The sequence below is a fragment of the Macaca thibetana genome, chromosome 20 (genome assembly GCF_024542745.1).
Source record: "Macaca thibetana thibetana isolate TM-01 chromosome 20, ASM2454274v1, whole genome shotgun sequence".
Classification (NCBI taxonomy): domain Eukaryota; kingdom Metazoa; phylum Chordata; class Mammalia; order Primates; family Cercopithecidae; genus Macaca; species Macaca thibetana.
Window position 1 is genome coordinate 17,633,338 of NC_065597.1, and position 27,441 is coordinate 17,660,778.

Below are 27,441 nucleotides of genomic sequence, written 5' to 3' on the forward strand. Positions count from 1 at the left end.
TCATTGGTACAGAAACAGACAAATTGATCAGTGGGAAAGATTAGAGAGATGAGAGTCAGATCCATATCTATATAAAAACTTAATATACAATAAATATGGTACCACAAATCAACAAGCAAAAGACAGACCACTTAATAGATGGTATAGAGAAAACTGACTATGTGGCTAAAAATAAAAGTTGACCCTACATAATGTCACATACAAAGGTGGATTCTAGTAGGTGGATTAACATGGATTAAAACCTAAATATAAAAAAATAAAACTGTAAAGTTAAGAGAAGAAAATATAGAATGTCTTTAAGATCTAGAGGTGGGGAAGGGTACCTCCAGAGCACAACTAAAAATCTGCAATATCTAAAGCTGACAAGTGCTTGATTTCCACAATATACAAAGATCTACAAACAGACAAGACAAAAGCAGCAACCGTGATGGAAAAAAGGGCAGAGGATATGAACAGGCAATCTATGGAAGAGAAAACCCAAATAGCTAAAACATGTAAATAAGGGCTTGAATTCATTAGTAAAAACAGAAATGCAAGTTCAAACAACTACAAGAAGAAGTAGTTATAACTACTTTATAACTAGAAGGATGAAAGTAATTAAAAAGCTGGATAACAGTAAGGGTTGATGAGGTTGCTTGTGGGAGTGTAGGCATAGACACTCTGTTCTGTTTTGTTTTTTTTTGTTTTTTTTTTTTTTTGAGACGGAGTCTCGCTGTGTCTCCCAGGCTGGAGTGCAGTGGCGTGATCTCGGCTCACTGCAAGCTCCGCCTCCCGGGTTCACGCCATTCTCCCGCCTCAGCCTCCCAAGTAGCTGAGACTACAGGCGCCCGCCACCACGCCCGGCTAATTTTTTGTATTTTTAGTAGAGACGGGGTTTCACCATGTTAGCCAGGATAGTCTCGATCTCCTGACCTCGTGATCCACCCGCCTCGGCCTCCCAAAGTGCTGGGATTACAGGCTTGAGCCACCGCGCCCGGCCTAGACACTCTGTTCTGAAGAGTTGCCTGGTAATACTTTGTCACTTAATATACACATAGCCTATGGCCCTTCATTTTCTCTTCTGGTGCTATATCCCAAAGAATTCTCATACAGGTCCTTAAAGGGATACTTAGTATGGCATCTTTTTGTTGGGGAGAAGTTGGAAGTTGACTGGATTCCATCACTGGAAAAAAAAAAAAAATAGACAAAATATATGGCTGACACCTGTTATTCCAGCACTTTGGAAGGCGGAGGCAGGAGGCGCTTGAGTACAGGAGTTCCAGACCAGCCTGGGCAGCACAGGGGGACCCTGTCTCTACAAAAAATTTAATAATTAGTCAAACGTGGTGGTGCATACCTGCTGTCCCAGCTACTTGGGAGGCTGAGGTGTGAGGATTACTGGAGCCCAGGAGGTTAAGGCTGCAATGAGCTATGATCTCACCACTGCACTCCAGCCTGGACAACAGAGTGAGACCTTGTCTCAAAAAAAATAAATAAATAAAAATAAAAAATTGGCAAAATGGGGATCTTCACCATGGATGGCAGACAGAAATTAAGGAGTCCAAGTATGGAACATGTTTCATGATGTTGAGTGGGAAAAATGAGGAAAGGAGGCAACAGACAGGTAACTCTACCAGTTGTGAACAGGAAAAATGTATGCATACATTTTACAAGAACAGATACAAACAAAACACACTAGAATTATTGTCTGGGGAGGGGATGAGCAACTGGGAAACAGTTGGAAGAGAAAGTTTTTTTTTTTTTTTTAATATATATGTGAATAAAGGAGAGAAGACCTAGAACTGAGGTGGAAAGATGTATTTAAGTCAAGACTCTGCTCCTTAATAGTGGAGAGCAGTCATTTAACCCTTTGAGGCCCAGGCTTCCTCATCTAAAAATGGAGACAATACCCCTCTCTCCCTGGAGAGTTACAGAGACTAAGTATTGGTACACACGAGAGAACCACACAAAACAACTTACGCAATGCTGCCAGCCTGGGGGTTGTTGAATACTTTTATGGTCACTGGAGCTCTGTGGTATTCTCCTTTATAAAGTGTGCTGACTTTATTTTCCCTTAGCAGAATCCACGGGGATCCCGAAAGCTGCTCCTTCTTGATCTCTTTGATTTGCTCTTGCGGGATCTGCATACATTTTGGTAGTAAATCTGACCTCATCCCCAAGAGGAAAGAAGACAAAAGAGTCAATGAGCAGAGGAAGGGGTCCTAAGGGAGGTGGCATCCTTGTGATGTGTGAGTGGGAAGCTCTACAACATGAAACAGAGCTGGTCGTGGCTGGGGCTTCTGATCGACTCAGCCCAAGGGAGCGGCTCCAATGCCTCTGAGTGACCAGTAGAGACACAGTTGGATAGTTAACAGAATGTGTCATCCACTTCCTTTCCCTCTTCAAATCCCACCTGTCCCTCCAGCCTTAACCCTCATCCAGACTTGTCTATCTCATCCTGGAAGGATCTCTATTCTTGTTACCTAGAGCTTGGCATTTGAGCATCTGGCATCTGGTCTAGTCATTTTAGATCTAGTAGTTAGGGACATAGTTCAAGCTCAGTAACCTTGCTGTTGTGTGTTCACTGTCTGTCTTTCCTCTTTTCTCCTCTACCCCATGCGCTCCTGGAAGGCAGTGTCCTTCTCTGCATCTTAGTCCCCTCTTTGCATGGCCTCTGGCATAAAACAGATACTCACAGTTTTGTTGAATGAATGAATGAGTGGGCATTTTAAGTTTGATTCGAATTTTTTCTTGGAAATTCAGCAACCGAATTGAAGCTTTGATGCTATTCATAGAGATTTTTAAGCACTTTGACAGCTGTTAGAAGATATCTTACTGGTCAAGAAGCCCCCTCTGGATGTTATTCCATGGACAGAAGCCTGGGCTAGCCAGGAATGGATCCCCAAACCTGTGGGCTGCTTCCAGTCATCCAGCACAGAAAATGGACAAACGCAGGGGTAGGGGAGGCTGGGGTCCCAGTAAACGGATGACTTCTAGTTTGGGGGCCATCAGAAACAGCAGGGCACATGAAAACTTACGCTGCCTCAAAGTTTCCTTGATTTCTTTCATGTTGATTTCTAATCGTCTCAGTGAAGCTTCTATTTCTTCATTATCTGCAGGAAAAAAGGGCAGCGAATGCTCAAAACAAATTAAAATCACATGCCAATCAAAACTAAAATGCTAATTAAAACTGTTGAGATATCATTTTTTACCTATCATATTCATTATGATGGGATTACTACTGATCACCAATATTCAGATTTCTACTTCTAAGCACATAGGAAATGCATTAAAGCATAGCTGGGTAACTCACTTTGGCTAAGAAATGAAGGAAAGAGATGTCTGTCACTTCCCAGAGGGAGCATTTAACTGACTCTGCATAAGGTTCCAACCTGGCTGCTTTGGAAGTGAAGAAAGTTTGTGTCAACAGAGGAGTGCTATGCTATTGAAAGTATCCTAGAAGGAGGACATTCACCTTGGAGAGTCCCCTGGACTTTGCCTGAATGAGAAATAAACTTGTTTTTTTAGAACACTGAGTTGTTGTTGTTGTTGTTGTTTTTAAACTACAGCATAATCAAATCTATCCTGATTTATATACTCAGAAACATGTTTGAAAATTTACAACACACTATTTACAATGGTCAGCCATCCCTGTCTGCCCAGGACTGAGGAGTTCTGGGGACATGAAACCCTTACTACCAAAAGTGGGAAAGTCTCTTATGGGAAAATATAGAGAAGCAGATAACCTCATGCATCGTTGGTAGGAGTAATATCTGTGCAACTTCTATCAAAATTTAAAATGCCTATAGTCTTTGACCTAGTGATTTTACCTAATAATTCCACTTCTGGAAATTTCTCATAAAGATATCTTGAAATAGGCCAGGCGTGGTGGCTCATGCCTGTAATCCTAGCACTTTGGGAGGCCGAGTCAGGCAGATCACTTGAGGTCAGGAGTTTGAGACCAGCCTGGTCAAACTGGTCAGTAGAGATGGTAAAACCCCATCTCTACTAAAAATATAAAAGTAAGCTGGGTGTCATGGCACATGCCTGTAATCCCAACTACTCGGGTGGCTGAGGCACAAGAATTGCTTGAACCCAGGAGGCAGAGGTTGCAGTGAGCCAAGATTGTGCCACTGCTCTCCAGCCTGGGTGATAGAGCAAGACTCTGTCTCAAAAAAAAAAAAAAAAAAAAAAAAAAAAAAAGAAAGAAGAAAAGAAAAGAAAAGAAAGAAAGAAAGAAAAGAAAAAAAAGTTCTGGTGATAGATGGTGGTGATGGTTTCAGAACCATGTGAATATACTTGATGCCACTGAATTGGCATCTAAAAATGGTTGAAATGGTAAATTTTATGTTATGTATATTTTATCACAAAAAATGGGAAAAAATGATGGGTGTATGTATTGGGTTGTTTTCGAATTTGTATGCTGCTGGTATGATCATACAACAAAACAAAACAGTAGGATAGATGCCAAGTAGGAAAACAAGCTATATAATTCCGTGGATATTTACATGGGAGATATTTAAAATTATTTAATGAGAAAAGAAGAAACAGAACAATGTGTTTGGTATGATGCTGACTGTGTGACAACAATAAAATATAAATACTTAAATCTCCAGAAGGGTATTCAAGAAACTGGTAGATTATGTAATTGTATCTCACATTTTGATAACGGTTGCACAAATATCCTTCTACCAACAATGGATTAGATTATCAGTGTGTCTATATGGTTTCCATTAGACTTCCCCAGTTTCAGTACTGAAGGTCTCATGTCCTCAGAACGGGAAACGGGGCCCTCGAGGTCAAGGAGGGAGATTTACTTCTCATGCTGGCCCCCCTCCACCCTTTGGTTTTGGAGACAGAATCTCGCTCTGTCACCCAGACTGCAGAGCAGTGGAATAATCATGGCTCACTGCAGCCTCGACCTCCTAGGTGACTGTAATCCCAGCACTTTGGGAGGCTGAGGCAAGAGGATCACTTGAGGCCAGGAGTTCTACACCAGCCTGGGCAACATAGTGAGACTCTCTATCTGCAAAAAATAAAATAAAAATTAGCTGGGCATGGTGGCATGCACACCTATAGTCCCAGCCACTCCAGAGGCTGACGTGGGAGGATCACTTGAGCCTGAGGCTACAGTGAGCTATGATTGTGCCACTGTCCTCCAGCCCATGCAAAAGAGACCCTGTCTCAAAAAATGAAACAAAACAAAAAACTCCTCCTCTACACTGACTTGCCCAAATTTCACCAGCCCTCACCGTATATCTGGGCCAAAGGATGTTAGGAGTTTTGAGCTACAAGTATGTTACAGCTGCTCAAACTTCATCCTTGCTGCTCCTTTGGTGAATTAAAGTGAGGCTAAAATGTGTTCAACTGCACTCCCACTCCCCACCAAAAACCGAACTTGCCCCTTCTTAGCATCTGGAAGGCTCGCCTGTCTTCGTCTGCATCCTGCTGATCTTCCTGTGCCCAGGACGCTCCTTGGCTTATGCGTGAAACAGGCATGCGTTGCTCAATCTGTAGTAACAGCGAGAGCTCCTTCCAGACATCATTCAGGTTCTTGTTCACATCCTCGAAGAGTATTTTGTCCTGGCTTGCTGTTAGAAACCTGCAGATATTGGATCTATTGCTGAACTTTTCTATCTCCTCATTAGCCTTCTCCAGGGCAGCCTTGAAGCGGTTCATGACTGTGGTTAACTTCTCAGAGGGCACGCTCCTCTTTCCTTGGTCCTGGAGCATCTCCAGAGACTCGACCAGGCCGAGGACGCGGTGGCCCAGGCGCCGGCACTGTTTCTTGCAGTATTTCATCTCTTCACACTGTTTGTGGATGACCTGGCCAAGGGTGATAATATGCTTCAAATTTTCCATGCCTGGAAGAAATGAATGTAATTTGGTGAAATCCCCAAATCTCCTGCATATTCACTACTTGGCTAAGAAAGAATCAAAGGGGTCTGTGATTTAAATGCCTGAGGAGGTCTCCCTAGCATTTTCATGCAAGATGGAGATGGTTTGCTGCCCACCAAAACCTGTTCTGCCCTCCCACAATAGTAGAGTTTTAGCTGGGAAGAGCTGGTCCAGCCGGAACTACATCTCCCAGCCTTCCTTGCAGCGTGATGTGGCCATGTGACTAGTTCTCACCAATGGGGTGTAAGTGCATGTGATCCGCTCTACTTCGGACTGGGGCAACTTTGCTGCCTCCACACACTCTCCCTTTGCTGGCTGGCTGAGCCTGAAGAAGCAGCCCTAGGGGTGGTGGAGCCCCAAGAAGGGTCCTGAGTCCCTGGATCATCACTTGGAGAAGAGCTACCCACAGACCTGGAACGTCTGTCATGGACTGTTAAGTGATCAAGGAATAAATTGTATTGCATGTAAATTTTCAGGTCGATATGTTTACATCAGTTTCGCCTGTTACAAATATATCCTGCTAAAGCGTAGAGGTTTCAGGGGCCAGGCAGGTAATTCAAATGAGTGAAGTGAGCTGGGCTAGTCTTTACTGCCACAGATAAGTATGTTTCTTTCTCTTTTTCTTAAAATATGTGGACTGTCTATCTTTCATTTTTCCTACAAAAATTTGTTCCGTTTCTTCCTACAGTGCTTTTTTTTTTTTTTTTTTTTTTTTTTTTTTTGAGACGGAGTCTCGCTGTGTCACCCAGGCTGGAGTGCAGTGGCGCGATCTCGGCTCACTGCAAGCTCCGCCTCCCGGGTTCACGCCATTCTCCCGCCTCAGCCTCCGAGTAGCTGGGACTACAGGCGCCCGCCACAACGCCCAGCTAGTTTTTTGTATTTTTAGTAGAGACGGGGTTTCATCATGTTAGCCAGGATGGTCTCGATCTCCTGACCTCGTGATCCACCCGCCTCGGCCTCCCAAAGTGCTGGGATTACAGGCTTGAGCCACCGCGCCCGGCCCTACAGTGCCTTAAGAAAAATGCAGCTGAGCGAGGTGGCTCCCACCGATAATCCCAGCACTTTGAGAGGAAGAGGCAGGAGGATTGCTTGAGGCCAGGAGTTCCAGATCAGTCTGGACAGCAAAGTGAGACCCTTTCTCTAGAAAAATAAAAAATAAAATAAAATATAAAATTGGCTGGGCGCAGTGGCTCATGCCTGTAATCCCAGCACTTTGGAAGGCTGAGGAGGGCCAGATCACTTGAGGTCACGAGTTGGAAACCAGCCTGGCAAACATGGTGAAACCCCGTCTCTACTAAAAATACAAAAATTAGCTGGGTGTGGTGGTGCACGCCTGTAATTCCAGCTACTCGGAAGACTGAGTCAGAAGAATTGCTTGAACCCAGGGGGCAGAGGTTGTACTATCTCAAAAAAAAAAAAAATATTACATATATATTGTAATACATACATAATATTCCATATATATAATATATATAATAAATTAACCTGGTGTGATGGCACACACCTGTAGTCTCAGCTGCCTGAGAAGTTGAGATAGGAGGATTTCTTGAGCCTAGGAGGTTGAGGCTGCAGTGCCAGCTTCCTACTCTCAACCTCTCTCTCTTCTCTGAACATGAGTGAGGAAGCACAGAGCCCTGATCCTAAAGCTTGGAATGAGGCTAACCTGAGCATGGTAGAATGGAAAGGGAGAAAGAATCTGAGTCCTTGATGACAACACTGAGCCACTGGTTTGAACTGACACTGAAGTGTACCCCACCCCCTAACTACAGGTTTCATGGACCAATGACCTCCCTGATTGTTTAAGGCAGTTTGAATCATGTTTGCTTTATTTGCAACTAAAGCCAACTGTGTTCAGCAGTGAATGATGATAATAATGATGATGCTAGATCTCTCAATTCACCCACTACATCCTAAGTGCTCTGGAACCCCCAGCTCTCCATGGTTATTTTCATTTAACAGATGAAGATACTGGCTGGGCATGGTAGTTCTTGCCTGTTATCCCAATATTTTGGGAGGTAGAGGTGGGAGGATTGCTTGAGGCCAGGAGTTCCAGACCATTCTGGGCAACACAGCGAGACCCATCTCTACTAAAAATACAAAAATTAGCTGGGACCTGTAGTCCCAGCTCCTCTAGAGGCTGACGTGGGAGAATTGCTTGAGCCTAGGAGGTCAAGGCTGCAGTGAGCTATGATGACACCACTGCACTCCAGCCTGGGAAACAAAGAGAGACCCTGTCTAGAAAAAACAAACAGGTGAAAAGTGAAGACGCTGTGGTTCAGGGAGGTTGCATTCAAATAATCACAAGGCCATGAAACCAGTTTCCAAAGTATTTAAAATAAAGTTAGGGTAGGGTGTGATGGCTCAAACCTGTAATCCCAGTACTTTGTGAGGCTGAGGCCAGGGGATCTCATGAGCCTGAGTTCGAGACCAGCCTGGGCAACATGGTGAAACCCTGTCTCTAAAAAAAAAATACAAAAATGTGCTGGGTGTGGTGGTGCTTGCCTGTAGTCCCAGCTACTCCAGAACCTGAGGAGGGAGAATTGATTGAGGCTGGGAGGTCAAGGCTGCAGTGAGCCATGAGTGTGCCACTAACTCCATCCAACCTGGGCAACAAAGTAAGACTGTGTCTCAAAAATACCACCACTACCACCAATAACAACGACAACAAAAAACAAAGTTAGTTTTTTTTTTTTTTTTTTTTTTTTTTGAGATAGAGTCTCGCCCTGTTACCCAGGCTGAAGTGCAGTGACACAATCGCAGCTCACTGCAACCTCCACCCCCCGGGTTCAAGTGATTCTTCTGCCTCAGCCTCCCGAGTAGCCGGAACTACAAGTGCCTGCCACTTCGCTTGGCTAATTTTTGTAGTTTTTAGTAGAGGCGGGATTTCACCATGTTGGCCAGGCTGATCTTGAACTCCTGACCTCGTGATCCACCCGCCTCAGCCTCCCAAAGTGCTGGGATTACAGGTGTGAGCCACCGCACCTGGCCTTTTTTTTTTTTTTTTTTTTTAACAGCTCAGTGAAAAAGGTAGGTTAAGTATTACCACCAGTTTATGGATTAAATAACAGCTTGGCCTGGAGCCCAAATATGGCTTTAAAACATGAGTGAGGCACTGGCAGAAGTGAAACTAAATAAATGAGCAATTGATATATTTGCATTTTTGCTGCCTGAGAGTTACAGTAATTGGGCAAGGGAGGTAAGAGTTATTAGGGCACTCCTAAAAAGACTAGCGGATCTCAGACTACCCAGCTATTCCCACATGCTAAGCACGTATCTTCAAGGCTATTTCTTGGGAATTGTGAGGGCAAAGGGTTTTACACTTTCTCTGTTGCACCACAAAGAGAAGCACATGTGACAACGTTGTTCAAAGAATCTTGCAAAGTTTAGCTTCCTAGCTCCAAGCTCCAGTTATCTTACTACCAGCCTCATCAGAAAGCCATATCTCAGCACTAACTAATCAGAAAGGAAAGTGGGGAAAATATCGCACCCGTAGAAGTGACAAACAATTTAAAATAATCAATTATACAGTGGTGGCATGGTATGAAGAAAATTGTAGCAGGCGCAGTGGCTCACGACTGTAATCTCAGCACTTTGGGAGGCTGAAGCAGGTGGATCACCTGAAGTCGGGAGTTTGAGATCAGCCCAGCCAACATGGTGAAATTCCATCTCTACTAAAGATACTAAAATAAGCTGAGCATGGTAGCAGGTGCCTGTAATCCCAGCTACTAGGGAGGCTGAGGAAGGAGAATTGCTTGAACCCGGGAGGTGGAGGTTACACTGAGCCAAGATCATCCATCTCAAAAGAAAAAAAAAAAGAAAATTGCACAAAACAAAGCTTGAAGAAAGGAGGAAAGAGAAGAAGTGTCATTTTTCTGGCTGGGAAGACTAAAATAGACCAACCCAGCAATCCTTCCCAAATTTAAATCCAATTTAATGCAGTTCCAATAAAACATCTAATGACATTTGGCATTGAAACAAAATGAAAAGTTCATTTGAAACAGTAAATTAGTAGGGATAACTAGGATTTTAAAAAATAAAGAAAAGAGGACTTGCCTGTATGATATTAAAATATATTAAAAACTGCAAAACATCGAGAAAAAAGCGCCCTACAATAACTTCAATTGTTTAAGGGCTTATTAAGTATATGTGCTCTAAGGGAAGAAAGGGAATATAAATATATACACACATAGACTGGGCAATTTGAATTTCTAGGAACTTATGTTGTACAAAGCTTGTGTGTGTAGATAGATGGCTACTAAGATGTTCACTGCAGTGCTATTTATAATATGTAAAACAAACAACTAAGAATATGTTCAGGCCAGCTGCAGTGGCTCACACCTGTAATCCCAGCACTTTAGGAGGGCGAGGTAGGAGGATCACCTGAGCCCAGGAATTTGAGACCAGCCTGGGTGAAAAAGTGAGACCCTGGCTCTACGAAAAAATACAAAAAAAATTTAACTGGGTCTGGTGGTGTGCACCTTGTAGTCCTAACTACTTGGGAGGATCTGGCGGGAGGATCACTTGAGCCCAGGAGTTTCGGAGGCTGCAGTGAGCTATGATTGTACCACTGCACTCCAGCCTGGGCAACAGAGGAAGACCCCATCTCTAATAATAAATACATAAAAATAAAAAGGGGATTATGTTCATATGTTACGATGAGAAAACACGTTACTAATTTTAAAAGTGAAAAATCTTTAAATGGCAATAATTCAAATTCACCTCTTCCCTCCAAAAACTAAAAATAAAATAAATAAAGATTATCAGACATTTACCTCTTCCCCCTCTCTCTCTGTCTCTCTCTCTCGCCTTCAGCCTGCAAACCTGAAGGCTTCGTTTTTCTGAGAAGACATCAGGTTACTTGTTCTCGTGTCCCTGTCCTCCACGACCCCCACCGCTACTGGGCCTCTCGCTTTGGCAGAAGGTAGTGTGAGATCGGAGCAGGCAGCTCCACCATCAGAGCCGAGGAAATGAAACCAACTCGGTCCTGAGTTCCAGAAATTCGGACCGGGCCACCTCACACCCGGTTCTTCCCGTCACTGCCCAGGAATCCGGCTGCAGCCCCTCGGCCCCGCCGCCTCCTGGGGAGACCCCATGCTCACCTTCGTGCCTCCCGAGGGATGTGCGTCCAATCTGTCCCGTGCAGAGTTCCAAAAAGCTCGCTCTTCCGCCTTCTTTCCCACGACCGCCTCCTGCCCAGGCGAAAAGTCTGCAAACACGAGGCTCGTGGGAGTTCCCCTGCACCCCCTTCCCTGGTGTCCGCGCCCTGCACTCCGCTGGCCGTACCGGACACCACACGTGGCTGGCGGCGACAAGGAGCCCCGATCCTACCTGAGGGAAACCCCGGCCACTGCAGCTGCACTTGAGTAGGGTCCCTCCACTCAGCTACTTGGACGGCTGTTTCTGTCCTGTGCCCTCCGGAGGCCACCGCCTCAGGTCTGGGACGCCTGCAGGGAATGCTGCGACACTTCCCCCTCCGACCTGGCTCAGCTGCCAACCGCCAGGCTCACGGTGCCCCGGCTCCCTAGAGCCGCTTTCTAGGAAGCTCAGAACCACGAGCCCTCCCTTCCTCCTGCTATGCTCCTCCTGTCCTTTCCACACTCTCCCTGCCTTCCTTAAAGTCACTCTGTAACTACGCTGTACACGTCAGTGCCAGGCCTTCTTTCGGGGCTGGGGATTCAGAATAGAATAAGGTCCCAGCAACTACTATAACCAGGACACGGTGTGGGAAGGACTGGAAGTTTAGAGAAAACCTGCAAGTTGGAGAGGCGCTTCTGGTGTTTACTTCTCTGTGCTGGATAATATTGGCGGGGTGGGGAGGGTACTAGGGAAGAGACACCAAAGTGGGAAAAAAAATCACTTCCTCCTTTAAGGTCATTGCAGAATATCCTGTTATAGTGTGAGTCAGGTTTTCTTAAGATTAACTACATCTTCAGCTAGAAAGTCTAAGTAGTGTCACGCATTTACTCAACAGACTATTTGCCTCTGAAAGAACAGAAGTGGGGGCTGGGCGCAGTGGGTCATGCTTGTAATCCCAGCCCTTTGGGAGGCTGAGGTGGCCGGATCACCTGAGGTCAGGAGTTCGAGACTATCCTGGACAACATGGGGAAACCCTGTCTCTACTAAAAATACAAAAATTAGCCGGACATGATGGTGCATGCCTGTAATCCCAGCTACTCGGGAGCCTGAGAGGGGAGAATCACTTGAACCCGGCTTTGGTGATTGTTCGCCCTGCTATTGTTCTTCCTCTCCTGAACCATCCGTTTTCTTCCTGTCTTAGGTGAAGAGGTTCAGGTGAGGCAGGAGAATAGGGTCTGCAGGCAGGGAACATAAAGCTAATTCACGCTGACTTCCTAGAACTAAATAACATGGAAACACTGCAGCTATGACAGGAAATATTTTCTTCATTTACATATGGTGTTCACTGAGTAGGTGACTTAGCAACTTAACTTCATCTTCTTCATTTACATAGGGTGTACACCAAGTAACCAATGGAAACCTCTAGAGGGTATTTAAACCCCAGAAAATTCTGTAATGGAGCTCTTGAGCCCCTATGCTCAGGCTGGCTCCCACCCTGTGGAGTGTACCTTTGTTTTCAATAAATCTCTGCTTTTGTTGCTTCATTTTTTCCTTTCTTTGTTTGTGCCTATTGCCTAATTCTTTGTTCAAGATTCCAAGAACCTGGACACCTTCAACAGGTAACACAGGGGCATGTGATTTATTGAAGGAAGGCTCTCAGGAGAGCGGTGGGTAGGATAGCGCAGGGGAAGAAAAAGTGAAACAAGGATGTAGTCAGTGGAGGTTCCATGGGGAGGTCTGGAACATGAAGCTCTGGAACAAGAGTCAGCCTCCTTTCTGCCAAGGGCAATCCTTCCAGATGAGGGGGAAGCTGTGTGAGTCTTTGGCTGTCAACATTCATAGCAGCTGCAGGATGGGTATACTGATCTGCTATAAACAAAATCATACAATGTATAACCTTTTGGAATTATTTTCTTTTCTTTTCTTTTTTTTTTTTAACTGTACCACCATCAATGTACAAGACATTCAGTTTCTCTGCATCTGCAGCAGCATTTTGTTTTGTCCCTGTCTGGATTTTTAGCTATTCTAACAGCTGAATAGTGATATATCATCATGGTTTTTTGTTTTGTTTTGTTTTGAGATGGAGTCTCACTCTGTTGCCCAGGCTGGAGCGCAGTGGCACCATCTCAGCTCACTACAACCTCCACCTCCTGGGTTCAAGTAATTCTCCAGCCTCAGCCTCCCAAGTAGCTGGGACTACAGAAGTGCACCAGCACACCTGTCTATTTTTTGTATTTTTAGTAAGACAGGGTTTCACCATATTGGCCAGACTAGTCTTGAACTCCTGACCTTAGGTAATCCACCCACCTTGGCCTCCCAAAATGCTGGGATTACAGGCGTGAGCCACCGTACCTGGCCTCATCATGGTTTTAATTGGCATTTCTTTAGTGCCTGGTGATGATGTACATGTCTTCATGTGCTTGTTTGCCATCTGTTTAGCCTCATTGGTGAAATGTCTGTCCGTGTCTTTTGCCCAGTTTTAGTTGAATTGTTTTTTAAAAACTTGAGTTTTGAGAGTTTAAATATTCTAGATATTAGTCCTTTGCCAGATATGTGGTGTTCAAATGGTGGTGGAGTAACTGAACAAAAAAATGAACTTCATCTAAACCTCATATTCTATGCAAAAATCGCCTGAATGGATCATAGATTTAAATGTAAAATGTAAAACAAGGAACCTTTTAGAAGAAAGCAGAGAGAACTGTGCAGAATTAAAAGACATTTCCTGTTGAGAAAGTGTCAGTGTTTGAAAAAAGTTTAAATGAGCCTTTAAAAATTTTTTTACTTTTAGTAGAGACAGGGGTCTCCCTGTGTTACCCAGGCTGATCTTGAACTTCTGAACTCAAGCAATCCTTATGCTTGGACTCCCAAAGTGTTGGGATTATAAGCATGAGCCACCATGCCTGGCCAAATGAGTCTATTTAATTAGAATGGCTATTCATACTAAAAATTGTACAATATTGAAAATAATTTGGCTTTATCTTGGAGTTGCCATTTAAAAAAAAAACTCACAAAAATTAAAAACAAACAAACAAACAAAACATGAAGTAGAACATGTAGAAGAAAATCTTCAGGACCTAAGGCTAGGAGAAGAATTCTTAGGCATGACACCAAAGCTGTTATTTTTTTCTTCTTCTTCTTCTCCTTCTCCTTCTCCTTCTCCTTCTCCTCCTTCTTCTTCTTCTTTCTTCTTCTTCTTTTTTTTGAGACGGAGTCTCCCTCTGTTGCCAGGCTGGAGTACAGTGGCATGACCTGAGCTTACTGAAACCCCCACCTCCAGGGCTCAAGCAATTCTCCTGTCTCAGCCTCCCAACAAGCTGGGGCTACAGGCATGTGCCACCACGCTCAGCTAATTTTTTTTTGTTTTTTAGTAGAGACGGGGTTTCAGCATGTTGGCCAGACTGGTCTCGAACTCCTGACCTCAAGTGATCCATCTGCCTTGGCCTCCCAAAGTGCTGGGATTACAGGCATGAACCACTGTGCCCAGCCCCAAAGCCATTATTCTTAAAATTAAAAAATGATGGCCGGGCGCGGTGGCTCACGCCTGTAATCCCAGCACTTTGGGAGGCCGAGGTGGGCAGATCACGAGGTCAGGAGATCGAGACCATCCTGGCTCACACGGTGAAACCCCGTCTCTACTAAAAAAATACAAAAAATTAGCCGGGCGTGGTGGCAGGCGCCTGTAGTCCCAGCTACTCGGGAGGCTGAGGCAGGAGAATGGCATGAACCCAGGAGGCGGAACTTGCAGGGAGCTGAGATCGTGCCACTGCACTGCAGCCTGGGCAACAGAGACGCCGTCTCAAAATAAATAAATAAATAAATAAATAAATAAATAAATAAATAATCAGACTTGATCAAAATTTGAAACTTGCTCTGCAAGGACCCTTTTAAGAGGATGAAAAGACAAATTACAGATTGGGAGAAAATATTTGCAAATCACATATCAAACAATACACTTCTAAATAACTCATGAGTCAAAGAGGAAATTTTCTCAAGGGAAATGAAGATATATTTTGCTCAATAAATTTAAAGAGATCAAAATCATACAAAGTATCTTCTTTGACTACAATAGAATAAAACTAGAAATAAATAACAGGAAAGAGAACTGGAATATTCACAAATATGTAGAAATTAAAAAACATACACTTAAACAACTAGTGGGTCAAAGAAGAAATCACAAGGGAAATTAGAAAACACTTAGAGACAAATAAAATAAAAGATACAACATACCAAAACTTACAGGATGCAGCAAAAGCAGTCCTCGAAGGATAATTTATAGCTATACATGGCTACAAAAGGAAAAAAAGAGAGAGGCCTGGCACAGTGGCTCATGTCTGTAATCCCAGCACTTTGGAAGGCCGAGGCGGGCGGATCTCAAGGTTAGGAGTTCAAGACCAGCCTGGCCAACATGGTGAAACCCCATCTCTACTAAAAATACAAAAAAAAAAAAAAAAAAAAAAAATCAGCCTGGCGTGGTGGCAGGTGCCTGTAATCTCAGCTACCTGGGAGGCTGAGGCAGGAGAATCACTTGAATCCAGGAGGCAGAGGTTTCAGTGAGCCAAGATCGTGCCACTGCACTCCAGCCTGGGTGACAGAGCGAGACTCCATCTCAAAAACAAAAAGAGAGAGAGAAGATCTCAAATCATTATCCCAACTCTACATTTTAAGGAACTAGAAAAAGAAGAGCAAACCAAACCCAAAACTAGCAGAAGGGAGGAAATAATCAAGATCAGAAAAGAGAAAATCAATGAAACTAAAAGTTAGTTCTTCGAAAAGATTAATAAAATTGACCAATCTTTAGCTAAACTAAAACAAGAAGAGAGAAGATGAAAATAAAGTAAATCAGAAATGAAAGTGGGGACCTTACTACCTACCTTATAGAAATAAAAAGGACTATGAGAGAAAACTATGAACAATTGTTTGCCAACCAATTAGATAACCTAGAGGAGATGGACAAATTCCCAGACACACAAAATTGATCTAATTCACTTAATGAGAAAGAGAAAATCTGAACATACCTACAACAAGGAAAGAAATTGAATTAATAATCAAAACTCATCCAAAGAAGAAAAGTCTAGGCCTAATAGTTTCACGGTGAATTCTACCAAACATTTTTTTTTTCTTTCTTGGAGACTCGTATTTTATTTATTATATATATTTTTTATTATACTTTACGTCCTGGGGTACATGTGCAGAATGTGCAGATTTGTTACATAGGTATAGACGTGCCACGGTGGTTTGCTGCACCCATCAGCCCGTTACCTACCTTAGGTATTTCTCCTAATGCTATCCCTCCCCCAGCCCCCCTCCCATCCAACAGGCCCTGGTGTGTGATGTTCCCTTCCCTGTGTCGATGTGTTCTCATTGTTCAACTCCCACTTATGAGCGAGAACATGCGGTGTTTTCTACCAAACATTTAAAAATAAATTAGCACCAATCATTCTCAAACTCTTCCAAAAATAGGAGAGGAGGAAACACTTCCCAACTCATTTTAAGAAACCAGCATTACTCTGATACTAAAGCCAGATAAAGACACAAGAAAATAAACTACAAACCAATATAACTTAAGAATCTAAGGGGCCGGGCGCAGTGGCTCACGCCTGTAATCCCAGCACTTTGGAAGGCCGAGGCGGGAGGATAATGAGGTCAGGAGATTGAGACCATCCTGGCCAACATGGTAAAACCCCGTCTCTACTAAAATACAAAAAAATTAGCCGGGCATGGTGGTCCCAGCTACTTGGGAGGCTGAGACAGAGGAATCGCTTGAAATCGGGAGGCAGAGGTTGCAGTGAGCTGAGATCACACCACTGCACTCCAGCCTGGCAACAGAGCAAGACTCCACCTAAAAAAAAAAAAAAAGGAAGAAAGTAAACAAACAAGAAAACTTGTGCCTTGAGAAGGGGAATAGGTGATTCTTAGCAACAGAATGAGAAGTTTTCTGGCAACAATTCAGACACATCAAGAGTAGCCAAGAATACAGAATCAAGTTATAGTAATAGAAAGCATTATTCTTCTAGACCTTTAAGATAAACATTTCAGTGTCAGGTCATAAGGGCAGAGTCAGAATTGGAGAAAAAAAAAGTTACAAGAGTTGATGAAAAGGTTGAAGGAAAGAGTTACTATCCCAGGCAAGGTCTTGTTCTGTTGCCCAGGCTGGAGTGCAGTGGTGTGATCGTAGCTCACTGTACCCTCAAACTCCTGGGCTCAAGTGACCCTCTTGCCTCAGCCTCTGAAGTAGCTCAGACTACAGGTGGTGTACCACTACACCTGGCTAATTTCTAAATCTTTTTCATAGAGAAAGGGTCTTGCTATGTTGTCCAGGCTGGTCTTGAACTGGTTTCAAGTAGTCCTCCTGGCTCCTATTTCATAATTTTTAAAAACATGTTTTTCCATAATAAAATTTTTGCATGTATTAATAGACCCAATAAATATAATATTTTACAAAATGTAAGCATCAAAGAACACACTTGTATTTATATTCAGTAATTTGGTTCATTAAAATAATATTTTACTTATTATTTAATATTAATTAATATTTAATATTCAATTAAATTGAGTAATATTCAACTAAATTGAATATTATTTTTAAAATAATATTTTTAAATGAACCAAATTATTGAATATAAATACAAGTGTGTTCTTGTATTTCATTAAAAATATTAGTTTTTAATGAAACAAATTGACCCAGACATTTAACGAATATCTATTATTTTATTTAATGTAACGTAACTTAAAAATTTCAAATTACATGAAAAGTTCATTTATAGACATTTATCCTATTACATTTACCTAAGTTATTTTATTTATTTATTTATTTATTTATTTTTGAGATGGAGTCTCGCTCTGTCGCCCAGGCTGGAGTGCAGTGGCTCAATCTCGGCTCACTGCAAGCTCTGCCTCCCGGGTTCACGCCATTCTCCTGCCTCAGCCTCCCCAGTAGCTGGGACTACAGGTGCCCGCCACCACGCCCGGCTAATTTTTTGTATTTTTTTAGTAGAGACGGGGTTTCACCGTGTGAGCCAGGATGGTCTCGATCTCCTGACCTCATGATCCGCCCGCCTCGGCTTCCCAAAGTGCTGGGATTACAGGCATGAGCCACCGTGCCCGGCCTATTTGATTTATTTTTTCAAGACCTCACTCTGTCACCCGGGTTAGAGCACATTGGCGCAATCTCGGCTCACTGTAGCCTCCCCCTTCGAGGTTCAAGCAATTCTCCCACCTCAGCCTCCCGAGTAGCTGGGACTACAGGCATGCACCACCATGCCTGGCTACTTTTTATATTTTTAGTAGAGTTTCACCATATTATATTTCTGCAATATATAGTTTCACCATATTATGGGGTTTCACCATATTGGCCAGGTTGGTCTCGATCTCCTGACCTTGTGACCCGCCCACCTAGGCCTCCCAAAGTGCTGGGATTACAGGTGTGAGCCACCGTGCCTGGCCAGTCCTTGGAATTTTACCTGTGAGAATTTTTTGAGGCCTGAATTGAAGATACATTTTTCCATAAAACGATTTTAATTGCTTCCTCTGAGAGCCTTGTGGCTCCACCAACCGGGCTATTTTACATTACAATTTTGGCTTGAGGTGTTTCAGATCACACAGTTTGCACGAATTCAGGCTTCAGACCTCAGTGAGGACTCTCCTTGTGGCTCTGCATCCTCAGCCTTTACCCACTCCATGCAGGAGATTTCACTTGCAGTGCCCTGGGGAGGTGGGTTTCCTCCTGGTTCACTCTTACATTGAGGATATAACCCTTTGGGGTCTGTAGCGAACACATCTGTTCCTCCTCATCCTGTCCCCTCTGTCTACCTCTGGTCTTAGCCTCAATTGCGGTGGAAGGTTCTGTGTGAACTCTGTCTCAGCTCTGATTTCAGCCAGAGTTCCAGTTGCTAGTTCCTGCCTAGTAAGCTCATATTCAACTCGTGCTGATAGAATCCCACTGCAAATGCATACTTCTTCTTCCTGCTTTTCTCCAAGGACTTTTGCCAAAGCCAGCATCTGCTTGGCTTGCACGGCAGAGAAGTCCCTAAGTGAGGGTGAATCAATGTCCCTGAACACAGTCCTCACCCATGATAAATGCTCCAGCCTCCTGTCCTGTTGGACAATTCTGACATGTTTTCTCTATGCTTCTCAAGATGCCCTTACAGAATCTGTAGGAGAACCCCACATACTCAACTTTACACTGCTCTTCCAACTTCTCCCTTTCTAGACCTCCCTGGTTCTCGCTCTTTATTTCTGCAATCACCTCCCAAATAGACTGCCTGCATCCATGTGCTTGTTTTAGGTTTTGATTTTGTTGTTGTTGTTGTTTATTTTTTGAGATGGAGTTTCGCTCTTGTTGCCCAGGCTGGAGTGCAGTGGCGCGATCTCAGCTCACCGCAACCTCCACCTCCCGGGTTCAAGAGATTCTCCTGCCTCAGCCTCCCAAGTAGCTGGGATTACAGGCATGAGCCACCACACCTGGCTAATTTTGTATCTTTAGTAGAGACGGGGTTTCTCCATGTTGGTCGGGCTGGTCTCGAACTCCCGACCTCAGGTGATCTGCCAGCCTTGGCGTCACAAAGTGCTGGCGCAAGCCATCATGCCTGTAATCCCATTTTTAGGGAACCTAAAAGAAGATATAACCCCACTGCTTTTGCCAGAACAAAATATTTTTTCTTTTAAATTTCTTCCTCCCCACTATAGGTATCTGGGATGGGACAGACACTTATGAGATGAGAATCCTGGAATTTTCCTAACTTCACATTCATCTTGTAGCATTCTTTACAGATAACATTTATTCATTGGAACCTGGTGTGGTCTTTGGGCAAAACACCTAACTGTAAAGAAAACTCCAGCTGAAATTTTGCAACCATTATGGCTTTTTAGAAAGTTAGACTATTCATATACATAGTTCCAACTTCCTCTCAAAAATGGCAGATGAGTCAAGAATGTAAGTCAACAGAATGGGTAAAGTGGAAAAGACTAGAATTTTGAAATCACAGATACCTGCTTCCAAAATAGTCCCCGCGAGGGCAGTAATAATGGGGTAGGGCTGCATGCTGCCACCAGAGGGCAGCAGAGGCTGGGAACAGGTGGAGAGGCAAGGCCCAGTTACTGTTACCGTCTGAGATCTGGAGACAAGACGAGCATTTATGGGGCTCTGTTACAAGTTGGTCATTGTGCTGGGCACAATAAAAAATCACACAAAGTTCAAAGGCAGAGGTCAGCGCCACCGGGGGAGTGGAACAGAGCAGAATTAAGAGGGAAGTTCTTCGGATCAACTAAGGAACCTTCAAAGACAGCATGCCTGGAAATACAAACACAATACCAGAAATAAATATGATGGCTATTTTTTGGTCTGTTCTTGGCCATGGTAGCTAGGTCATCCCTGGAGAATCAGCTGAGGCAAATTTGTAGGGCCACTGGGGGTCAGTCAACCTGCAGATTTACTTTATGCTGATCAGAATTTAAATGGCCCTCTTGGCTGGGCATTGTGGCTCATGCCGGTAATCCCAGCACTTTGGGAGGCTGAGCTGGGAGGATTGCTTGAGCCCAGGAGTTCGACATCAGCCTAGGTAACATACAGAGACCCTGTCTCTACTTGTAAAAATTTAAAAATTAGCTGGGCACGATGGCACATGCCTGTGGTCCCAGCTGTTTGGGAGGCTGAGGTAGGAGGATCTCTTGAGTCTGGGAGGTCAAGACTGCAGTAAGCTATGATCATGCCACTGCACCCTAGCGTGGGCAACAGAATGAGACCCTCTCTCTATAAATAAATCAATAGCCCCCTCCCTGAGCAAACACAAAACTTTTTTGGTTTGGTGGCTCTCCTACTACAGGATAAACACAATCCCACATCACAGTTCCAGGCTTTTCCCATTGGGCTAGATGTGTTGGCATCTTGATAATATCCCGTGCTTGCTCTAACATCTAATCTTTGACTCTTACACTTGATGGCAAAATCCTCCAGCTCCCCCAGATGCTCACTGAGGTGGGGGCTGCTCCGTGAGCACTAACTGCTTGGGGATTGCGGGCCTCATGGCCTTCCTGTATTTTGCCCTGCTGTGAAAACGCAGGCAATATGGCCGGCTGCAGGGGCTCATGCCTGTAATCCAAGCACTTTGGGAGGCTGAGGTGGGAGGATTGCCTGATTTCAGGAGTTTGAGACCAGCCTGTACAACATGGTGAAACCCCATCTCTACTAAAAGTACAAAAATTATCAGGCATGGTGGTGTGCACCTGTAGTCCCAGTTACTCGGGAGGCTGAGGCAGGAGAATGGCGTGAACCTGGGAGGTCGAGCTTGCAGTGAGCCGAGATCGTGCCACTGCACTCCAGCCTGGGCAACAGAGTGAGACTCTGCCTCAAAAAAAAAAAAGAAAAAGAAAGAAAGAAAATGCAGGCAATGACCCCTCCACACTCTCAAGTGCCTGTGAGGTGGGACTTGCTCTCTCTCCAAAAGGCCTTGTGGATACTCCCAACCCCACTGGACAGTTACAGCAGCGCAATGGGGGGCTCTGGGAGAATCTGTCAGATTTTCACCAATTGGACTTTCCATTAATATGTGGGCTTGGTTTCGTGTTGTCACTTTTTTTCTAACTCTTCTCATTACCATGCTATAAACTCACTTATTTTTTGGCCTTTCTTTTTAGTTTTGTTTTACTCCCTTTTTTTCTTTTGAGACAGGGTCTCATTCTGTTGCCCAGGCTGGAATGCAGTGGTGTGATCACAGCTCACGGCAGCCTCAAACTCCTGGGCACAGGAGGTGATCCTCCCACCTCAGCCTTCCAAGTAGCTGGGACTACAGGTGTGCACTACCACACTCAGGTAATTTTCCTTATTTTTTGTAGAGATGGAGTCTCACTATATTGCCCAAGCTGGTCTCAAATTCCTGAGCTAAAGCAATCTGCCTGCCTTGGCCTCCTAAAGTGTTGGGATTATAGGCATAAGCCTCCATGCCTGGTCTGTTTCACTGGTTTTTTATTTTTGGTGTTGTTGTTGTTGTTGTTATCGTTGTTGTTTTTGAGATGGAGTCTTGCTCTGCCACCCAGGCTGGAGTGCAGTGGCACAATCTCAGCTCACTGCAACCTCTGCCTCCCGGGTTCAAGCGATTCTCCTGCCTCTGTCTCCCGAGTAGCTGGGACTACAGGCGCCCGCCACCACGCCTGGCTAATTTTTGTATTTTTAGTAGAGACGGGGTTTCACCATGTTGGCCAGGCTGGTCTCGAACTGCTGACCTCAAGTGATCCACTCGCCTCGGCCTCCCAAAATGCTAGGATTACAGGTGTGAGCCACTGCGCCCGGCCTGTTTCACTCTTCTTAAATAAAATTTTCAATTTTTTTTTTTTTTTTCTAAATCTTGCTCACCTTAGGCTTTTTCTCCCGCTGTGGCCATGTGTGTTTACACGCGTGGACTCCGCCTGTGTTCCTCGTCTGCTTCCCTCCCCCGGGGTGTGATGGTCCAAGGTGAGCTGCTCGGCTCCATCAGTAAATGAAGGTTCTCAGTTCTGCTGCTTGGACCATCTGGGTTCCAAGGACAGGCTTCAGGGACTCGAGTGTGGGTGGCTCCGGACAGGTCCTACTTATCTTCAGGCTGGGAGCTGCAGGCATAAAGCTGCCCCTATGAGTGCCAGAGCAGGGAGACACAGCACAGTTTGGGGCGACTTTCCTGAGCTTCCCAACATCAGCTCGTTCTGCTTCTGTGTCCTCAGACAGGCGAGTTCAGGGCCAACCCCCTCGGACCTACTGAACTAGACCCTGAGTGCAAGGCCTTGGAGCTGCACTTTGACAGCTTCCTAGGTGGTTCTGATAGGGCAGCAGAAAAAGACAAGCAACAGTTTCACCGAGACTGAGCTGCCTGAGGTTCTAGTTCCCACTATGGGGATTTGTTGCTGGAGCCTTTCTCCCTGTTTTAGGAAAGTCAACTAGAAGCTCAGTTGGGGTTAAACTTCAGAAGAGATCCCTCCCCAGCAGCGGATCAAAGTGGTTTGTGGCACAATGCATCCCAGGTGCAGGCAATACGAGGAGATGCTGTCTGCAGAGAATTTAGAAACAGAATAAAGCTGAGTGAGAGAATAAGAGTAGTCAGCTTTTTTCTTTTGTTTTTATTTTGTCTTGTTTTCTTTTCTTGTTAGATATGGAGTTTTGCTATGTTGGGCAGGTTTGTCTTGAACACCTGGCCTCAAACGATCCTCCCCCCTTGGCCTCCCAAAGTGTTGGGATTACAGTCAGGTGCCATCGCGCCCAGCTGAGAGTTGGTCAGCTTTCAATTATCACCATGCCCCAGCAATTCTACCCACCCTGGTCAGGGCTAAAATCTCCCTCCCTGGGGACCGACCCCCGCCCCTCCACCCCTCCCCACACCACCGCCCCTTCCCAACCACGAGGGAGTCTGATGAACAACTCATTTTTGTTGGTTTCTTTTCAGTGTTTTATTTTTCAAAATATACAATTTTTTATTTCACAACTGTAGTTTTGTATATTTATTCCAAAATCCTTAAATAGCTCTGCAGTAAACAGTACAAATCACAAGGTTTGTCAAACTGCTTCTTTTTAGCCTTTATACTCGGCGAGTTTTTTTTTTTTTTTAGGTTTCAAGTAGTAATGGTTTGTGGGTGAGAAAGGAACCAAAAACAGGAGGAAACCATGTTTTTTACATAAACTCAACACGTACGATTAGAAAGGGCCGTCTGACCAGCTCCTTGGTCTGGGACCAGACTAAGAACACGTGTCTGGTTTATAAATAAGACCGTCCTGGGAGCAGCGAGGGTTTTGGTTATGAGGAGGAAGGGGCAGGAACCTCATCTGCGGAGGCTGGGAGGCAGGGGGAGGTGAGGCACTGAGGGGAGGCTACTTCTGGGGAGGCCCGAGTGGGGGGCCGAGCCCACCTGTGCAGGTTGGAGGCCAAGAATGGCTGGGGACGGGGTGGGGCTGCCACCAGTGGAGAAGGCTCCTCAGCCTCCCTTGGGGAGAAGGGCTGTGATTCTGGAGGCAGGGGAGGGACGGCTAGAGAAGCTGCCAGGTCCTAAAGAAAGCGGCTGGGACTCCTGCCAGCCACCCTGGGCCCAACGGCACGGGTAGCTGGCAGGGCCAGAGGGGCTGCCCCAGGGTCTGGGGTGGACTGTGGGAGGCATCATGCTGTCTCGTCTTGTGAGAGCTCTTTGTCCACCTCAGAGCCACCAAAGCCTCCCCAGAAAGGACAGCAGGGAGGACAGGGCCCACAGGTCCCACAGACCCACTCCTGACTATGAACACAGAGCTGTGCCATGCAGGCAGCTCCTAGGCAGTCCATGACGCTAAGGCACAAGGGTGACACAGGTGGCCACGAGGAGTCAGTTTCCTTCATTTCCCCTTGAGGCTGCTACCTGTGGCCAGGTCCTGAAGCAGTCCTGTGGGCTGAGCTCTAGGCAGGGACGCTCCAGGAAGAAGAGGGTCACCAAGGGCCACCTGGCCACCAAGTGGATGTGACCCTCCTGCTAGGGGTCAGGAGGGTGGTCCTGCCTCAGGGCCCCCTCGGCACCTTCCACTAGGCTGCAGGGCCGGACAGAGCCCATCCTGCCTGGCCAAGTCAACCTTCTTAGTGGGGTCTGGATGGCGGGTGGGGGTTGGGAAGGGGCCAGGGCCGGGCTGAGGGCAGGACAGAGCGGGTGGGAGTTGTCACTGCGTCTTCAGGTGGGGTTTCTCTGGAATGAGGGTGTGGAAACAGTAATCCCACAATTTAGTGCTGATGCCAAATCCTAGAGAGGGAGACAACAGGGGAGACGATGAGGCATTGAAGGAGCAGGCGTGCACTGGCTTGGGAAGGGTGCCAGGGTAGGGATAATAGGTGGAGACAATGTCAATATCTGTCCCCTTGGCCTTCCCAACCCCCAAGGTCATCCTGGCAGAAGTCAAGGGCGGGGAACCTGTGTTTTTTATTGTCTCCAGCATGAAGCTGGAATAAACCCCAATTCCTTATCTGGCCTGCGTTTCTAGGTTACCTGGCCCCCACCCACCCCCCACCTCCATCTTCTTCCCCTTCCTTTTGGACCGAGTTCATTCCTGCCTCAGGGCTTTGCACCAGTCACTCCTGGGATGCCAGATGCTGGTTTCTCTTCATTAGGGTCTCAGCTCTAATGGCACCTCTGCAATGACACCTGGACCATTTAATCTCTCTGCTGTCCAACTAGCCCCTAGCCACACGTGGCTACTGAGCACTAGAAATGTGGCTAGAGCTCCAGAGAAACTGAATTTCTAACTTCATTTAATTCTGATGAATTAACATGTCAATGTAAAAACTGATGCTTGATTCAGTTACTGGAATTTTTAAATTTTTATTTATTTTTATTTATTTATTTTTGAGACGGAGTTTCGCTCCTGTTGCCCAGGCTGGAGTGCAGTGGCATGATCTCGGCTCACTGCAACCTCCGCCTCCTGGATCCAAGAGATTCTCCTTCCTCAGCCTCCTGAGTAGCTGGGATTACAGGTGCGCACCACCACATCCAGCTAATTTTTTGTATTTTTAGTAGAGAGGGGGTTTCACCATGTTGGCCAGGCTGGTCCTGAACTCCTGACCTCAGGTGATCCGCCCACCTCGGCCTCCTAAAGTGTGTTACTGGACAATTTTTAAGCATGTTTGGAGCAACTTACCTATGTGAACTACTGTTTGCAAATTTATAAAATCTAGATACGGATCTAGTATTTCCAGTGAAACTTTAGTATCTGAATTGATACGGATCTAGTATTTCCAGTGAAACTTTAGCATCTGAATTGAGATGTGCTGTAAGTGCAAAATACACCTTAGATTTCAAAGGCATAGTATAAGAGTTGCTAATGACTTTTCTTTGAAAAAGAGACTTTACAAAAAGGGTCTCGCTCTGTCACCCAGGCTGGGGTGCGGTGGCATCATCATAGCTCATTACTGCCTCAAACTCCTGGGCTCAAATGATCCTCTTGCCTCAGCCTTCTAGGTAGCTGAGATTACAGGTGCACATCACCACACCCGGATAATTAAAAATTGTTTATGTAGAGACAAGGTCTTGCTGTGTTTCCCAGACTGGCCTGGAACTCCTGGCTTCAAGCAATCCCCTGCCTCAGCCTCCCATAGTGCTGGGATTATAGGCCTGAGCCACTGCGCCCAGCCATTGATGATTTTTTAATGTTGATTACATGTTGAAATAATAATTTGCTTATATTGGGTTAAGTAAATGTTATTAAAATTCTTTTCATCTGTTTATTTTCATGTCTTAGTGTGGCCACTAGAAAATTTAAAATCACTTATGTGGCCCACATAATATTTCAATGGAAATCGCTGGACCCCTCCCACTACCTATGTGATATTCCATCACCTTGATTTATTTTCTTCTTCTTCTTTTTTTTTTTTTTTTTTTTTTTTTTTTTTAAGACAGAGCCTTGCTCTGTCACCCAGCCTGGAGTGCAGTGGTGCAATCTTAGCTCACTGTAGCCTCTGCCTCCTGGATTCAAGCTATTCTCACGCCTCAGCCTCCCAAGTAGCTGAGATTACAGGTGGGCACCACCACACCCTACTAATTTTCGTATTTTTAGTGGAGACAGGTTTCACCATGTTGGCCAGGCTGGTCCCAAACTCCTGACCTCAAGTGATCCACCTGCCTCAGCCTCCCAATCCCCTTGGCTGGGATTACAGGTGTGAGCCACCGCGCCCGGCCCCTTTATTTTCTTTATGGCATTTATCTCAGTTTGAAATCTTTGCCATTTATTGATATCCTTGCCTGTCTCTGCACAGCTGTCTGCACCAGGGAAGAGGGTAGAGGGAACCCTCTGTATATGCCCAGTACATGGAATGGTGCCTCGCCGTTCCCAGGAGCTCAATGGTAGTTGGCAAATAAATCAATGAACACACATAGGGAACTGGGAAACCCAGGCCCGTCCTCACCTGACTTCTGATGTGCAAAGTGGTGCTTGACGTGGTGGGCCTTCAGGTTGTACAGGTAGGAGCCCCTGTGCGGCGAGCCAAAGTGCAGGTAGTAATGGGTCATGTCGTAGAGGACATAGCCCAGAAGGCCCCCCGCAAACACAGTGCCCCCCACCGCCTCGGGCAGGATGAGCTGCAGGCACAAGTAGAAGACGCCGATCACCAGGGAGGCTGGCACAGGGGGGAAGACCAGGCGGGAGCCGTCGAAGGGTGCCTGCAGATGGAGAGGCCTGGGCGTCAGGAGGCAGCCGGGGGCCTTGGCAGCTGGCCAAGCTCGTGCCGCTCCCTGCAGAGGACAGGGACAGAGCGGCCCAGACATTCCACTGCATAGGCTTGGCACTTTTGGTGGCTTTGGGGAGGGCGGGCCACGTCTGCAAGACCTGGAGAGATCGTCTTACTCCCCGTTTGCGAGCCAGGAAGGGACCTGGCAGATTGCAGAGGAACATGGGATGGGCAGGATGGGCGGGGTGTGCTGGCAGCTCAGCACCCATCTCATGCTCTAGAGGCCACTGTGACTCTGGAATTTGTCAGGTGCTAGACAGATCCCATCCCTAAATGCCATGCCCCTGGCTAGAGG

The 27,441-nt window shown here is 45.5% G+C and overlaps 2 protein-coding genes across 4 annotated transcripts in view; both read right to left on the reverse strand.

Moving 5' to 3' along the window:
* MLKL (mixed lineage kinase domain like pseudokinase) overlaps positions 1 to 10,903 on the reverse strand; it is a 28,353-nt gene extending 17,450 nt beyond the window's left edge. For 2 of the 3 annotated variants that reach the window (XM_050772741.1, XM_050772742.1), the window contains exons 1-4: positions 10,650 to 10,902; positions 5,382 to 5,843; positions 3,018 to 3,092; positions 1,960 to 2,143 (exon numbers count right to left, since the gene is read on the reverse strand). In XM_050772741.1, coding sequence (XP_050628698.1) covers positions 1,960 to 2,143; positions 3,018 to 3,092; positions 5,382 to 5,841 — 719 coding nt within the window. In that variant the 5' untranslated portion in view covers positions 5,842 to 5,843; positions 10,650 to 10,902. Of the gene's footprint in view, positions 1 to 1,959; positions 2,144 to 3,017; positions 3,093 to 5,381; positions 5,844 to 10,649 lie in introns of all 3 variants that reach the window. The other variant, XM_050772740.1, reaches the window with a different exon arrangement.
* A 12,442-nt stretch (positions 10,904 to 23,345) lies between these two features.
* The window catches only part of FA2H (fatty acid 2-hydroxylase), a 64,046-nt gene continuing 59,950 nt past the window's right edge, over positions 23,346 to 27,441 (reverse strand). The window contains exons 6-7 of the mRNA XM_050772778.1: positions 26,826 to 27,078; positions 23,346 to 24,669 (exon numbers count right to left, since the gene is read on the reverse strand). Coding sequence (XP_050628735.1) covers positions 24,590 to 24,669; positions 26,826 to 27,078 — 333 coding nt within the window. The 3' untranslated portion in view covers positions 23,346 to 24,589. The remainder of the gene's footprint in view (positions 24,670 to 26,825; positions 27,079 to 27,441) is intronic.